The 16,866-nt window shown below is 37.6% G+C and overlaps 1 protein-coding gene across 1 annotated transcript in view; it reads right to left on the bottom strand.

Annotated features, from left to right (window-relative positions):
* Positions 1-8,172, bottom strand: part of LOC123748640 (coagulation factor XI) — a 44,882-nt gene extending 36,710 nt beyond the window's left edge. The window contains exons 1-2 of the mRNA XM_045730807.2: positions 7,988-8,172; positions 4,294-4,502 (exon numbers count right to left, since the gene is read on the bottom strand). Coding sequence (XP_045586763.1) covers positions 4,294-4,502; positions 7,988-8,079 — 301 coding nt within the window. The 5' untranslated portion in view covers positions 8,080-8,172. The remainder of the gene's footprint in view (positions 1-4,293; positions 4,503-7,987) is intronic.
* Between the last annotated feature and the right edge of the window lie 8,694 nt (positions 8,173-16,866).

Raw genomic sequence — 16,866 nt, 5'->3', positions numbered from 1 at the left:
AACAGGAGCTACAACAACAACATCAGGAACAGGAGCTACAACAACAACATCAGGAACAGGAGCTACAACAACAACATCAGGGACAGGAGCTACAACAACAACAGCAGGGACAGGAGCTACAACAGCAACATCAGGGACAGGAGCTACAACAACAACATCAGGGACAGGAGCTACAACAACAACATCCGGGACAGGAGCTACAACAACAACATCAGGGACAGGAGCTACAACAGCAACATCAGGGACAGGAGCTACAACAGCAACATCAGGGACAGGAGCTACAACAGCAACATCAGGGACAGAAGCTACAACAACAACATCAGGAACAGGAGCTACAACAACAACATCAGGAACAGAAGCTACAACAACAACATCAGGGACAGGAGCTACAACAACAACATCCGGGACAGGAGCTACAACAACAACAGCAGGGACAGGAGCTACAACAGCAACATCAGGGACAGGAGCTACAACAGCAACATCAGGGACAGGAGCTACAACAACAACATCTGGGATAGGAACTACAACAACAACATCAGGGACAGGAGCTACAACAACAACAGCAGGGACAGGAGCTACAACAGCAACATCAGGGACAGGAGCTACAACAGCAACATCAGGGACAGAAGCTACAACAACAACATCAGGAACAGGAGCTACAACAACAACATCAGGAACAGAAGCTACAACAACAACATCAGGGACAGGAGCTACAACAACAACATCAGGAACAGGAGCTACAACAACAACATCAGGAACAGGAGCTACAACAACAACATCAGGAACAGGAGCTACAACAACAACATCAGGGACAGGAACTACAACAGCAACATCAGGGACAAGAACTACAACAGCATTATCAGAAACAGGAGCTACAACAGGAACATCAGTACTGTGGTCAGTGTACCAGCGCTGTTGACGGGGAGACAGGAATCATATACTAACATAACAAAATCAGATATTGACACAACAGAATTAGATACTAACACAACAGAATTAGATACTAACACAACAGAATTAGATACTAACACAACAGAATTAGATACTAACACAATAGAATCAGATAGTAACACAACAGAATTAGATACTAACACAACAGAATTAGATACTAACACAATAGAATCAGATAGTAACACAACAGAATTAGATACTAACACAACAGAATTAGATACTAACACAACAGAATTAGATACTAACACAACAGAATTAGATACTAACACAATAGAATCAGATAGTAACACAACAGAATTAGATACTAACACAACAGAATTAGATACTAACACAATAGAATCAGATAGTAACACAACAGAATTAGATACTAACACAACAGAATTAGATACTAACACATTAGAATCAGATAGTAACACAACAGAATTAGATACTAACACAACAGAATTAGATACTAACACAACAGAATTAGATACTAACACAACAGAATTAGATACTAACACAACAGAATTAGATACTAACATAACAAAATTAGATACTAACACATCAGAATCACTGACTAGCACAGCAGAATCTGTGGGAAATTTTACCCACCATATCTATATTACTATATAAGAAATATATTATTTCTATATCATATATAAATCATAACAAAATCATGTCAGAGTCAAAATCATATGCCTACGTCACTTTGAGCATGATTTCTCAAAGATCCAGAAGCTTTTAGAAGGATTTCTTAATTAAAAAACTATTGGAACAATTGAAACGATTTCCGGTAGGGATTAAATCAAATCCTTAATAAGAATCAGTAGTATTATCAAGTACTATTTATTATCTTTAAATCCTATATCTAATTATATTATAATCACATCTTATCTTGATCATATGTCTAAACAGTAAAAATAATCAATCAATATTCATTGACGGCTACCTTCTCCAAAAAGAAGGGAGGAGCCAACTCAGGAGTAAGCGACCTACGGAACGCGTGTGTTTACAAACAATGAAATGTGTGACGAACAAACTTGCAAACAATTATTCAGCTTAGGACACCTTATCCAATTATCTTTATCACCAGTGATTACTCTCTAGAGCTGGGAGAGTATCTGGACGATATATCTACAAGAAAAAATTCCTAAAACATCAAAGTGACAGCATCTCCACCTATCTAGCCTACTGTAAATGCAATTAAGGACATAATCACGTAGCAACGCTACCAGAACAATCTACAGCAAAGCTATGATATAAAATATCGTGTCTAAACTCGACAAGAGAGTTATTCAGTCTGGCACAATTGTCAGACAGGCACCCGACATTCAGAGAAGTATATTGAATGTTATTAGTTTATTAATTGGCCAATTGTATGCTTGTATAACTTTAATATATTCAAAAAGTCTGTCTTTCGGTTACAGGGTGAGGCAACACCTCATATTTCAGTAAGTTTATTAATATTGCAGCAACTGAATCTTTTCCAGGACCCTAGACATCCGTGAGGTACACTACCTCATAAGTGTCCCTAGTCTGGGAAGAGTTTCAGTCAGGCTGACTGAATCTCTTTATATAAATTGAATATATCTATAAATATACTTGAACATATAAATTGAGTTAACAATAGTTGCTTAGATATCGTATAAGTTTAACCTATTGAATATAATCTCTTGTACTTGGTTAACAGTACTTGGACCACATTTAAGGTCATTTAACATACTTTCACAATTTAAATTGTTGTGTTTATAGTAAATGAATATTGGCTGTTAATAGTTATGGTGGTAGGCTGGACTGTGTACATGTTTAAATCCCTGATTTAAACAGAACCAGTGTTCAGTCATAGAACTAAATTTATTGAAATCTTATCCTTGTATTAAAAATACAAGCTGATGTGAGATAATTGGCTGCAGGTGGATTGTGGATCTTCAATCACCTTCTTCATTTACCCCCACCTGCCCCTTACAGCCCACAGTCTGTCATTAGGAAAAAGAGGAGCTAGGATTTACGACCCTAGCTAGACTTTAGTTGAACTAATTTTGCAAACAGTAATTTTTGAATTTAGTACAGTACAAGTCCCTAGTAGTTCTCCCTCATATCAATCCCGGCAGTTTTTCCCCACAGAATCAAATTCTAGCACAGCAGTGTTAGATAACAACATAGATTTATCTAGTAGTAGCAGCTCAGTATCATATGCTAGTACAGCTGATGCTGGCATAGCTTGCAATGCATACATGCCAACATACTTACTGGCATAAGTATTAGGCCATACTTATGACCTGATTATAAACTTTTCTAAAAATAGATGAAATTCCTTTGTTAAGTAGATGCTCACGTTCTGAAGATTTCTATTTGAAAGGAATTCGACCAACTTTGGAAAATTGATGTCATGTATTATATATGGGTTCTGAGTGGACCCCCGAGGGCCCCGGATGTTCTTAAATGTCATGATTTAATGAAATTTATTATTAAGGAAACACCTGGAGAAGTAATAAAGTTCGTGTGTAGTAAAGACTGTGTCTAGCAAGATTTTGCATAGTGTGTGTGTGCGTGCCTAATAGTTAATGTTGGTTTGGTTGGTGTTGGGGTAAATGTTAGGCCTATCAACCGATGTTGGATTAAAGAAATCATCAACCAGCAAGACAAGTTTAATCCTGAACATAGGAGAGGGCAAAAGTGTATTATAAGAGTATATATGCCAGGATATATACTGGCATATATACTTCATGTTTAGATCAGTGGATATACCACCGATATTAGTTACGTTTAAAATTGTAAGTTGTCAATGTACGGAATTAAAGTATACTTTAATTCCGAACTCTAGTAGCAGGGAGGCATATCTTAGTATAAGTATCCAGAGGACAATCTTATCATGGCCTTCAGATATAAATAATAAATTACTGAAAATTTAAGGTTCATAATGTATTAATAATATCAGCGATACTAACACTTGAATATTGCGTGAGCAACCCGCCCACTACCAAATTACGTCGATTTTCTCTCGTATGGGCACTCAGGCTAAACATCGATGAAATTCAATATGGAAGTGGCACGCGAAAGTGAAGTACTGTCCCGTTTTCTGTTTTGGGTCTTCTTGCTTAGGCTGTTAGGTTAGGAGAAGAAACTTTAAATTAATTGTTTTCATGACGTTTTGAAACCTTAGGAGAACTTCTTGCCCTCCTAACCTACCAAAAGACCCTTAACCTGCTGTTTTGGAAAAAAAAATCCAATATTTATTTTCAATTTTCAAATTACGGCCTTTTTGGCCGTAGTGCATACGAGCGAAAAGTGACGTAATTTGTAAGAGGACGGGTTGACAGGAGACAGAAGTAACGGTAACAAAGTCGATCACAGAACACTCACCGGGAATAGGGAGACAAGCTGGCCGCGAGTACCATTTGTACTCAACTTTCTGGTTGAGTTTGATGAGGGCGATGTCGTTATTGTAGGTGGAGTGGTTGAATTGTTGATGGTAGATGTAGTAGACGACAGTGTACTCTTTGCTGTGGGTCTCGATGGGGAAGCTGCGGATGTGGTCTCCCACCATCACCCTCAGGTTAGTCACACTCACCCTGCAACAAGGCGAGGTTACACAATGCTTATGGGAAGAGGCTTCAAGTTTAGCTGTGAGTCAGATACATCAAAATGAAACTGTATGCGATAGATTGGACAAGAAAATCACGTACTTGGAATACCACACATGCAAGGGCAGAAGATGAAGACTAATATTTATTCTGTAGTTATCTTGAATGTAGTAAGGTAAAACTAGAGTAAATAAGTTTCTTAGTGTTCGGTATAGGGTCTACCACCACCATCTAGAGGATTGTTAAGGCCGCCACAATATATTACTGACCAACTTGCAGGTATATATTATTTACTCCTGAACATTTGATGCACGTCAGCAAACATTTTATAACTGGAGAATTGCATACATGACATTCATGGTCTTGAGAAGTAATGTCTCAATTTTAGGTAAAAGATTTACATAGCTAACCAGAACTGTGCCTTGATAGATGTGTCTGTGGTAAAGAAGCAAGATAATTGATGGCAACATATGTAAAGTCTGATCATGAAGGATTCTTTCCGGTGTATGGAACATAGATTAGGAAGACGACCAGGCTATTGAAAGATATGAAATTAATAACGACAAAGACAAATGGGTAATATTCTAAATAAATAGTTTGACATTATATTTAACAGAGAGCTTAAAATGTTACCCGGTGTTGAAAACATTCATGGAGGTGGTGAAGTAGATTAAATGTATCAGATAAATGGTCACCAGGAAGTTATTAAGCAAATATAAACATTTAAGACCAAGTTCCCAGGAAGAAAATCTTTGCCAGGATCCTAAAAGAATGGGAAAATGAGCTTTATCAACACTGTTGTTGCAAATTTAATAAATCATTAAAATCTATATGAGTGGCGTTATCGTGAAGGGCTGCGAATGCGGTGCCGTTTTTTAAGTAGGAATGTGAATCAATTGAGTCAAACTATCGACCAATTAGTTTTACCTGTGTTGGGGGAAAATCGCTTGAATAGATAATTTCAAAATATATTCGTACACGTTTTAAGAAACCAAGGTTAATGCACGAATCTCAGCATTACTTGTCAATGAGCTTTTCATGTCTAACAAACTTACATTCAATGTTTTCTAACATATATGAGGAATGTGTAACGGAAACATTAACATTAGAACCTTGCTACAGCAAAGCCTTTGATATTGTTTCATGAAAGACTGACCAGGAAGGTGTGAAGAACATGCTATTGTAAGGAAAAGTGACGCCAATGGGGTGCTCCAGGACGCTGTTCTGGAGCCTACACTCTTTGTCATACATATATGTGAGTTTTACACAAAATTAACAGCGGCATTTACAAATGTGCCGATGGCATTAAAATTAGGTATGAAATACACCCATAAATGCTCAAAATCGCTAAAGGACTAAGAATTTTAAAATAAAAATCAAGATTTTCAGATATAATTTAAATAACACTAATAAATATAGAGTTTTAAGCCTAGTAAATAATAATAAGAATTACAAAATATTAGGTGAACAAAGATGAAATTGCTAGATCTGAATATGATAAAGACCTTGTTTCATGATTAGGAGACCTTAAGTAAGCAAACCATTAGATTTATAAATGTTCGACACGTCAGATTTGACGCTAAGATTCACAACACGACGTATTTGTGAATCACGACGTGTTATTATGAAAACAGCTACTGTTATTATTTACCTTAATATTGACATTCTTAAGACCCATTTACACTAATAAGGCAAGTTGTAGTACTGTACTGTATCAAGGACACAAATGTATGCAGGTAATTGTCAAGTTCGTAGCAAACAGCACCATCCGTTTGTATGTGCTGCGTTTCATACACCAGCAGTAGATAAACAACAGAGAGCGTACAGGACGCCCGCCAAGCTTGGAACCTACTAGTCATGTATCTTTATTAGTATTAAAGTTAGTAACCAAGTAATAGCTTTATATCAACTCTACAACCAAGACTTCCTCAGCAACACACAACACAACAGTAATGAGTCACAATAACGTGGCTGAAAAATGTTGACCAAACCCCCCACACTAGGAATTGAAGAGACGACGACGTTTCGGGCCGTCCTGGCACGAAACATTTATCAAGTCGACTGATCAATGGTCCAGGTCCAATGGACTTGATAATGGACCTGGACGAGCCGAAACGTTGTCGTCTCTTCAATTTCTAGTGTATGGTCATTATGGACATACATTAGTCAACACACTAATGTATGTCTATGACATGCACAAAAGACAAGGAAACTCCCTTGATAAAAGATTTAAATGCTTCTAGGAAAGGTAAATTGAGCATGAATGATGAATGTAAATGAATGCAAGGGTACAGACGAAGCACATGTAATAACGTACTGTAACTTATACCAAAATCTGAAGATATGGATACAATTTGTATAAATTTACATTCTGAAAAGACCCTTGTTAATGACGGTTTAGAAATGGGGTTGTAAATACACGAAACACCTTGCCATGATACTGAAGGCCGGATCGCTTGATTGTTTCAGGCATAGATTAGATATATATACTGTACGAGTGAGTTCAGTTGGATGTAAACAAGAGCGGCTACACGTGGACTGATAGATCTTCTGCTCCTCTACTCTCTGGCTAATCTTGACATTCTTGTAGTACTCTGGTAAATACTTCAACGTTTACGGTTCATTTGTTGGGCTTTAAGAACATGATAATACGAAAAGAACAATACGGACACTGCAGAAGGCTTGCATAATGACTTACTGTAAATATATAGCTCTTGAAATAGAACATTCTCTGTAACTAGCTGATATTGTAACTATAAGATTTAAAGGATAGATGAAATTGTTTATGTAATAATCTAAGATGAGGTCTGATAAAGATCTTTTGTGCCCTCTGTAATGCTTTTTGCGCTACCGCTCACAGGATGAGTATGGGGTGTATAATAAACTAGCCGCCTCCAGCGGCAACAATCAATAACTTGCTGAATAATGACCGGAACATCCTACTTTGTCTGGCCACAACCACTCATACATTTGTGTAGTCAATACACGAAACACTCCAGAGACCCCACGTCTATTATGTTGCCTGGCAATGTGTTATTTAAGGCGACACTGTTATTTTCAAACTGGCACTATACTGTGATCACCTGTGATGGGAGCCGGTCGGCCGAGCGGACAGCACGCTGGACTTGTGATCCTGTGGTCCTGGGTTCGATCCCAGGCGCCGGCGAGAAACAATGGGCAGAGTTTCTTTCACCCTATGCCCCTGTTACCTAGCAGTAAAATAGGTACCTGGGTGTTAGTCAGCTGTCACGGGCTGCTTCCTGGGGGTGAAGGCCTGGTCAAGGACCGGGCCGCGGGGACACTAAAAGCCCCGAAATTATCTCAAGATAACCTAGTTTAACTTAGTACAAAATGCATGTTGTGCTGATGGTGGGAGGCTACTCGTCTTTATATCGTGTGTGTGTGTGTGTGGGCGCCAGTCTTATCCCCCTCCTAACGTAAGAGAGTGTGTGTGTGTGAACGTGAAGACTTACCCTCTGACGCAGTGGGCGGCGGTGAGGACGTAGCGGTCGCTGATGAGAGTACCTCCGCAATAGAAGTGGCTCTTGTACATCAGCGTCACCATCCACGGGTACTCGTTGAACTCTGCGTAGTTACCCCCCACCACCCGGGAGCGTCGGTTAGGCAGACCACAAGCTGGAACACACAGACCGCTCGCCTCATCACAACAGTGGTGCGCACTTTAAACTGTCACTATCACTGGAGATATAATGATTAATACGTCATGAACTATCTAGTTCGTAGAAATGACAATTGACCAGTATTTACACCACTATTACCAAAGAACTAATATATTGGTACATATATATTTTTCAAATATTTTCATAAATTACGCTAGTACATATTTTTTTACATTATTATTATTATTATTATTATTATTATTATATATACATTTATGCGTTAACATTAAAAGTTAACATTGCGATTAAAAATTAAATATTAGTCTTTTAATATTTACACAGGATCGCTGATGTAAACACCAACTGTATGGTTGATAGTGTGGTTGACTGTATGAGTGACATGCTTGGTGGAAAAGCGATGAAAGTATTATACATATTTACAATATATACAAACCAGATGCAACTCCCCCCAAAAATAAAACTCGCATAACAAGAGAGCAAAACGCCCAGTAGTTACATATACAATCGAGAAATTCTTTCGGAATCATTTTACTTAAAATTGTACACAAGTATTACAAGATTTTGTTTATAAATATATTTTGAAAAAAGTGTAAACCCATACACATGTGGAAGAGTATACACACTGAGTATAATTTAATCGAGAATTTTACTTAGGACTAATGTTTACCAGCTGGGTGGCCACTAGATCCTGGCGGGCTAAGCCTAAAAATGAATGCGATGTACATTTACGTATCATCACAAACTTTTTCATTTCAATGAATTTTAATGTAACGTTATTATTCATAAAGACAAAGGTGTTTAAATTTATAGTAGACTGTAATACGAGCAGAAAACATTGACTGATCTCCAAGGCAAGTACATAATTAGAAACGTAGCTACTTTACAACCTATCCTCCTGTTTAGATACTACTTTTTGTATCTAAACAGGAGGATGAGCTGGCTAATGTTGCACCTGAGCACTTTGTGATGTTGATTACAATATAACTATTTAAGAACAAGTGTGTAACAAGCATGAAAGTTATTTATTTAAAAAATACAGTTCAAAGCTCATCCTCAGATATCAGATACCATAATTAAGCTTTGGATATCCAGTAATGTTATCTTAAATTATGCAATTATTAAAATCATGCACATGTACATAGTGTTTTAACTAAAGAATTATTTACATGAATAAAATAAATATTTACTAATTATATTTCCCAACACCTTAACAAAGCATATATATAGATGTGCAACAATTATCATATTTTTATTAAGTGTACGCATGTACACAGAAAATATGTAGATACAGAAAATATTTACACACTTGTCATACACATTCATATACAGCAATCTTGTAAATGGACAACAAACGTCTACATAAACATTATATATATACACACACGAAAAACGTTGTGCATGCATGGTAAGCATATAAACACTCGGCAAACATGTTCACACAGGGCAAATATGTACACATTCGACAAACAGGTGTATTTGGATATCCAGTAAGGTAAACACGTACACAGACTGACATATACACACTCGACAAACATAAACAAACACAACAGACACTAACAGAAGATGTGCGCAGGTTTCAAGACTATAAAAATTGACTTTGGTAATATCATTCCATAACTCTCTAAAGTTAGTTAGAGAAAATGCCTTTGTACATATTACGTTGATGATTGCGTCATAAGGTCGGCTGCAACTTGGATGAGCATAGCCTCATAAGGTCGGCCATTTGGATGAGCATTGCCTCATAAGGTATTTTTTTTTGTTTGCCATGAATGTTTCTGCGCGCGTCCTAAGCCTCTGGCGTGCTGTCTTAAGTGTTTTTGTAAGAAATCTATTCAGAACGTACTGTAGGTTTATTCTTCTATTCAGACTACTTTGACAGCATCAACTGATTACCAGATTGACTTTCTATTTTATTTGTGGAATTTGTAATTTCATAATTGAAAAGCATTGATGACATAGGTAATGCTTCAACCCGTCCTCTTAAAAATAACGTCACTTTTCGCTCGTATGCGCGCTATGGCCAAATTTGGACGTAATTTGAAATGAAATCGACTCACAAAAGTGACGTTCTGTTCCGTTTTCTATTTGAGTCGTCCGACGTACGCGCAGAGGTTATAAGAGGACACTTTAAATTAACGTTTTGAAACTATGAGAATTTCCTGCCCACCTAACCTATTAGAGGACCCTTAACTTACTGTTGTTGAAAAAAAAATCCAAATTTATTTTCATTTTTTTTAATTTTCAAATTACGTTCAAATTCGGCCATACTGGCAAACGGCCAAAAGCGACGTTCTTTTTTAGAGGACAGGTTTGATGACGTTGAGTAATTCCTGCCATATTTTCTACTCGATATAAAATTTAACTGTTCATGCACTTGGACCATCGGAGCTTTGAATCGTAGACCACATAATCAGACGCCTGCAGCTCTGTCTACTGAACCACTATCGCCCTCAATAAGGAAGGATTCCAGAGACGTGGGTGTGGATCACCTAACATCATGCCAAAGTGGCACCCCGGGAAAGGCCTAAGGTTCCAGTTGGAGAGCATATAGGTGTTTCTGGAATCGTTCCTTATTGTGTGCTGGAGGCTTGGTAGGTAGAGCTGTGGGCTACTGCTTGTGTGGTCTGCGGTTCAAAGCTGCGATGGCGCCGGCGAATGAAATGTTATTATCCACTATATACTGGCTAGCAATTTTCAATAATACAGATTGTAAACACAATCTGACACCATGACATGAATGTATGAGAGCATCTGTAATAGAGTTGTCTGTGTAATTCTTTTTTCAATTCAAATGTTCAGAGATTTATGATAGGAGAGTAAATATGTGCAAAGGAACACATGCTTTATCTAGTTCTTCAGTTGTTTAAGGCAGCTGTAGAGTAAGACGAGGGATTAATGTGAGATGGACCCTGATATCATCCGCAATCATTTTGGAGTATAGGTATCTTCACACAAAAGCTTGTATTAAACATGTTTGAGATTGAAGATAAGGTCATTATGAGGGGCAAGCACTAAGCCAGTATGTCTATAAAGATTTGAGATTAAAATACTTTGAAATAAGAAACTCAGTGAAGGTGTCAATTTTGTAAGTACTTGAGAAGGCTGAATAGATGATATTGAATATAAAATTTGAACTAGAAGATCTAGCAATAATGTAAGCCTCTTTTAAGTCATACGTCAAGATACCACCACCTTACAACAAAATGTAACACCACACACATTGTTAGTTGTTGATGTTTTATGATATTTTTTATAAGCCTGCCATTTTTTATTAGTTGATGTCACGTCACTAACCAAGTTGATGTCATGTCATTTACCAAGGAGGATTAAAGAAGTACACGAAGCAGCAGTTGACAGAAATAGCCCATTACGAAACTATAGTTACATACACACACACACACACACACATATATATATATATATATATATATATATATATATATATATATATATATATATATATATATATATATATATATATATATGTGTGTGTGTGTATTGCAGTATTTACAAAGCAACGCTGGGAATATAGTGGTGTGGATCTTACCATTGTGGTGGTGTGGTGACCTGGAATGATTGCCATACCAGGTGTGGAGAAGTGTGGTCCGGGAGACGTCTTGATGCTGTGACACATTGATGACTCGCTGCTCATACTGCTAGCATTATTTTTGCTATTGATGATGCCGGTTATGATGGCTTCAGTTTTGTTGCTAGTTATTGATGGCGTCACTGGTGATACCAGTAATAATGACGTCACTACTAGTTACTGATGACTTCATTGGTGCTAATACAGATGACGTCACCGGTGTTACTAGTTACTGATGACGTCACTGGTGTTACTAGTTACTGCTGACGTCATCGGCGTTACTGCTGACGTCACCGGTGTTACTGATGACGTCACTAGACACACCTGGCAGGCGTCATTAGACATACCAGAGCAGACATATATATAGTAGACACACCTGACTTTCATACACAACCGATTTCATAACACCTGTATATATATATATGGCCAGTTGTCTCGTCTCCACACTTTGTTATTACACGTGTTCTAGATATTTGTTCACCGTACACTAGGACAAGGAGGAGACGAGTGCCAAGTTCTCCCTCAAGAGGGAGAACATGTTGAGCAGTCTTTTCTTTGATTGCCTCTGTATGAAGATGTTACAAGTGTCATTGTTTATAAGTCTTTTTCTTAATGATTAATCTATCACTAACACGCCTTTATGTAACTTAACAGTATTAGCTTACATAACATCTTTATGTTGTGTATTTTTGTTATATATTTTTGTATTTTGTAATATATGTTATATATTTTGTAACTTTTTTAACAATTTGTTTGTTTTTAACAAGCTGCCTGTTTTTAACAACCTGTGTTTTTAACAACCTGCGTTTTTAACAACCTGTGTTTTTAACAACCTGTGTTTTTAACAACCTGTGTTTTTAACAACCTGTGTTTTTAACAACCTGTGTTTTTAACAACCTGTGTTTTTAACAACCTGCGTTTTTAACAACCTGTGTTTGTAACAACCTGCGTTTTTAACAACCTGTGTTTTTAACAACCTGTGTTTTTAACAACCTTCTGTTTTTAACAACCTTCTGTTTTTAACAACCTGTGTTTTTAACAACCTGTGTTTTTAACAAACTGCGTTTTTAACAACCTGTGTTTTTAACAACCTGTGTTTTTAACAACCTTCTGTTTTTAACAACCTTCTGTTTTTAACAACCTGTGTTTTTAACAACCTGTGTTTTTAACAACCTGCGTTTTTAACAACCTGTGTTTGTAACAACCTGCGTTTTTAACAACCTGTGTTTTTAACAACCTGTGTTTTTAACAACCTTCTGTTTTTAACAACCTTCTGTTTTTAACAACCTGTGTTTTTAACAACCTGTGTTTTTAACAAACTGCGTTTTTAACAACCTGTGTTTTTAACAACCTGTGTTTTTAACAACCTTCTGTTTTTAACAACCTTCTGTTTTTAACAACCTGTGTTTTTAACAACCTGTGTTTTTAACAACCTTCTGTTTTTAACAACCTGTGTTTTTAACAACCTGTGTTTTTAACAACCTGTGTTTTTAACAACCTGTGTTTTTAACAACCTTCTGTTTTTAACAACCTGTGTTTTTAACAACCTGTGTTTTTAACAACCTTCTGTTTTTAACAACCTGTGATTTTAACAACCTGTGTTTTTAAGAACCTGTGTTTTTAACAACCTGTGTTTTTAACAACCTTCTGTTTTTAACAACCTGTGTTTTTAACAACCTGTGTTTTTAACAACCTGTGTTTTTAACAACCTGTGTTTTTAACAACCTTCTGTTTTTAACAACCTGTGTTTTTAACAACCTGTGTTTTTAACAACCTGTGTTTTTAACAACCTTCTGTTTTTAACAACCTGTGTTTTTAACAACCTTCTGTTTTTAACAACCTGTGTTTTTAACAACCTTCTGTTTTTAACAACCTGTGTTTTTAACAACCTGTGTTTTTAACAACCTGTGTTTTTAACAACCTGTGTTTTTAACAACCTTCTGTTTTTAACAACCTTCTGTTTTTAACAACCTTCTGTTTTTAACAACCTGTGTTTTTAACAACCTGCCTGTTTATATACGTAATGTCAACAGGTCATTAAATTGCAACCTGCAGAAATCAAACCAAAATAAAATTAAAAACAGGAGCAAATTTGTGAAAAGTATGATAGAAAAGGACGAGTAATTTCTGAATTAAGAAAATGAATGAAAGATAAATGCTTTCTCGGTACTGTTTTTTATATATAGAATTGATAAGCTAAATTTCGAGAGATGTAATTTTTTTCTTTAGTATTAACTAGGGGGAACTTTGGGTGTGATGTGCAGCGCGGCTTTTTTCCCTATAGGATTGACAGGGTAAACTTTGAGAGGTACACAGTACGTTTTTTTTATTGGAGTGAGAAGGTAAACTCGAGGTAGAGTGTGAGGAGAGGTACTCACAGCAGGAGCATCGCGTCGCGCGCTCCCCAGCCGCCGCGCCGAACAGATGGTTCCAGAACACACCACACTGTAAATAAACATTCGTAATTAAACACTGTACAACCAGTTGAATGACTGTTGAGAGGCGGGACCAGAGAGCCGAAGCTCAACCCCCGCAAGCACAACCAGTATTAACTCACCACAGAAAACGAAAGTCGTACAGAAAGTCTCAAGCATTCTGAGGGGTGACTACTTTAACTATACATCTTTCAGAAATGAAGTTGTTTAGTAGCCAAGTACATGTAATGGAAGCAGAAAGTAATTGCTTAATAAATATTGATTGTGACTTCTTAATAACGAGGTAATTAACATGATTTAAAAAGGTAATCACCAAAGGGTTCCGGCTCGACTTTTCCCAACATAAAAAGGTAAACCAGAGGGGAACAGGCTGTGTGGTCTAACAGGTTTGCAGGGCTATGTTCTAGAGAACTACATGGGAATACAAATAACAGAAAATCTCTTGAACTATAACAGGATTTTCAGTTTGGGAAGTAATAAATGTGCATGGATAGAGGGATACCATGACATGGATAGATATCCTGACATGGATAGATATCGCTCGACATGGATAGATTAGATCAAGATATAGCAGCGAGCTTCCTTTTCAACAGTGTGGTACCATCACCCTCCAAGAGGCTCTAAGATCACAGGAAAATATGTATTCCTCTTTATCATCACTGCTCCATAAACGAGGCTAATCTTAAATACCCAACCTAACCCAATCTATCCTATCCTAAGCCAGCCTAACTTAACCTATCTTAACCCAAACCAACATAACCTATCCAATCCCAACTTAACCTATCCAATCCCAACTTATGCTATCCTAGCCCAACCAACCCTATTCTAATCCATTCTAATCTAACCCAACCCTACCTAACTTATTCTAACCAAACCAAACCTAACGTAACCTAACCTATCCTAACTCAGAATTACACAATCTATTCTATCCCATCCTATCATAACCGAACCTATCCTAACCCAACCTAACGTGTCCTAATCTAACCCAACCCAATCTTGCCTTACTTAACCTAACCGAGTCTAACCTAATCCTTCTTAACCTAACCAAATTCCATCCTTGCCAAACCTTAAATACCCAACCTAACCTTAAAAACCCACCCTATCCATAAGTACTCAATCTAACCTACCCAACCTAACCTAATCGTAAATACCCAACCAGACCTAACTTTAAATACCCAACCTAACCTATCCTTAAATAACCTAACCTAACCTATCCTTACATAACCTAATCTAACCCAACATAACTTAACCCAACATAACGTAGCCTTACATAACCTAACCCAACTCAACTTTACCTAACCTAACCTTACCAACTTAACTTAACTTAACCCATCCTAATCTAACCTAAAAAAATAGGTGATAAGATTTTGTGCTTGATATATGGAGTGCAGAAGATGTGTGGTGATTCTAAAGTCACACTGTTCATGGGGGTACATAACTCTATAGTCACACTGTTCATGGGGGTACATAACTCTATAGTCACACTGTTCATGGGGGTACATAACTCTATAGTCACACTGTTCATGGGGGTACATAACTCTATAGTCACACTGTTCATGGGGTACACGACTCTATAGTCACACTGTTCATGGGGTACATGACTCTATAGTGACACTGTTCATGGGGGTACATGACTCTATAGTCACACTGTTCATGGGGGTACATGACTCTATAGTCACACTGTTCATGGGGTACACGACTCTATAGTCACACTGTTCATGGGGTACATGACTCTATAGTGACACTGTTCATGGGGGTACATGACTCTATAGTCACACTGTTCATGGGGTACATGACTCTATAGTCACACTGTTCATGGGGGTACATGACTCTATAGTCACACTGTTCATGGTGGTACATGACTCTGTAGTCACACTGTTCATGGGGTACATGACTCTATAGTCACACTGTTCATGGGGTACATGACTCTATAGTCACACTGTTCATGGTGGTACATGACTCTATAGTCACACTGTTCATGGGGGGTATATGACTCTATAGTCACACTGTTCATGGGGTACATGACTCTATAGTCACACTGTTCATGGGGGTACATGACTCTATAGTCACACTGTTCATGGTGGTACATGACTCTGTAGTCACACTGTTCATGGGGTACATGACTCTATAGTCACACTGTTCATGGGGTACATGACTCTATAGTCACACTGCTCATGGGGTACATGACTCTATAGTCACACTGTTCATGGGGTATTTGACTCTTTAGTCACACTGTTCATGGGGGTACATGACTCTATAGTCACATTGTTTGTGGGGGTATATGACTCTATAGTCACACTGTTCATGGGGGGTATATGACTCTATAGTCACACTGTTCGTGGGGGTACATGACTCTATAGTCACACTGTTCATGGTGGTACATGACTCTATAGTCACACTGCTCATGGGGTACATGACTCTATAGTCACACTGTTCATGGGGGTACATGACTCTATAGTCACACTGTTCATGGGGGTACATGACTCTATAGTCACACTGTTCATGGGGTACATGACTCTATAGTCACACTGTTCATGGGGGTACATGACTCTATAGTCACATTGTTCGTGGGGGTATATGACTCTATAGTCACACTGTTCATGGGGGGTATATGACTTTATAGTCACACTGTTCGTGGGGGTACATGACTCTATAGTCACACTGTTCATGGGGGTACATGACTCTATAGT

The sequence above is a fragment of the Procambarus clarkii genome, chromosome 4, assembly GCF_040958095.1.
Source record: "Procambarus clarkii isolate CNS0578487 chromosome 4, FALCON_Pclarkii_2.0, whole genome shotgun sequence".
Taxonomy (NCBI): domain Eukaryota; kingdom Metazoa; phylum Arthropoda; class Malacostraca; order Decapoda; family Cambaridae; genus Procambarus; species Procambarus clarkii.
Note: the sequence above shows the minus strand (reverse complement) of the source record. Positions and strands in the feature narration are given on the sequence as shown.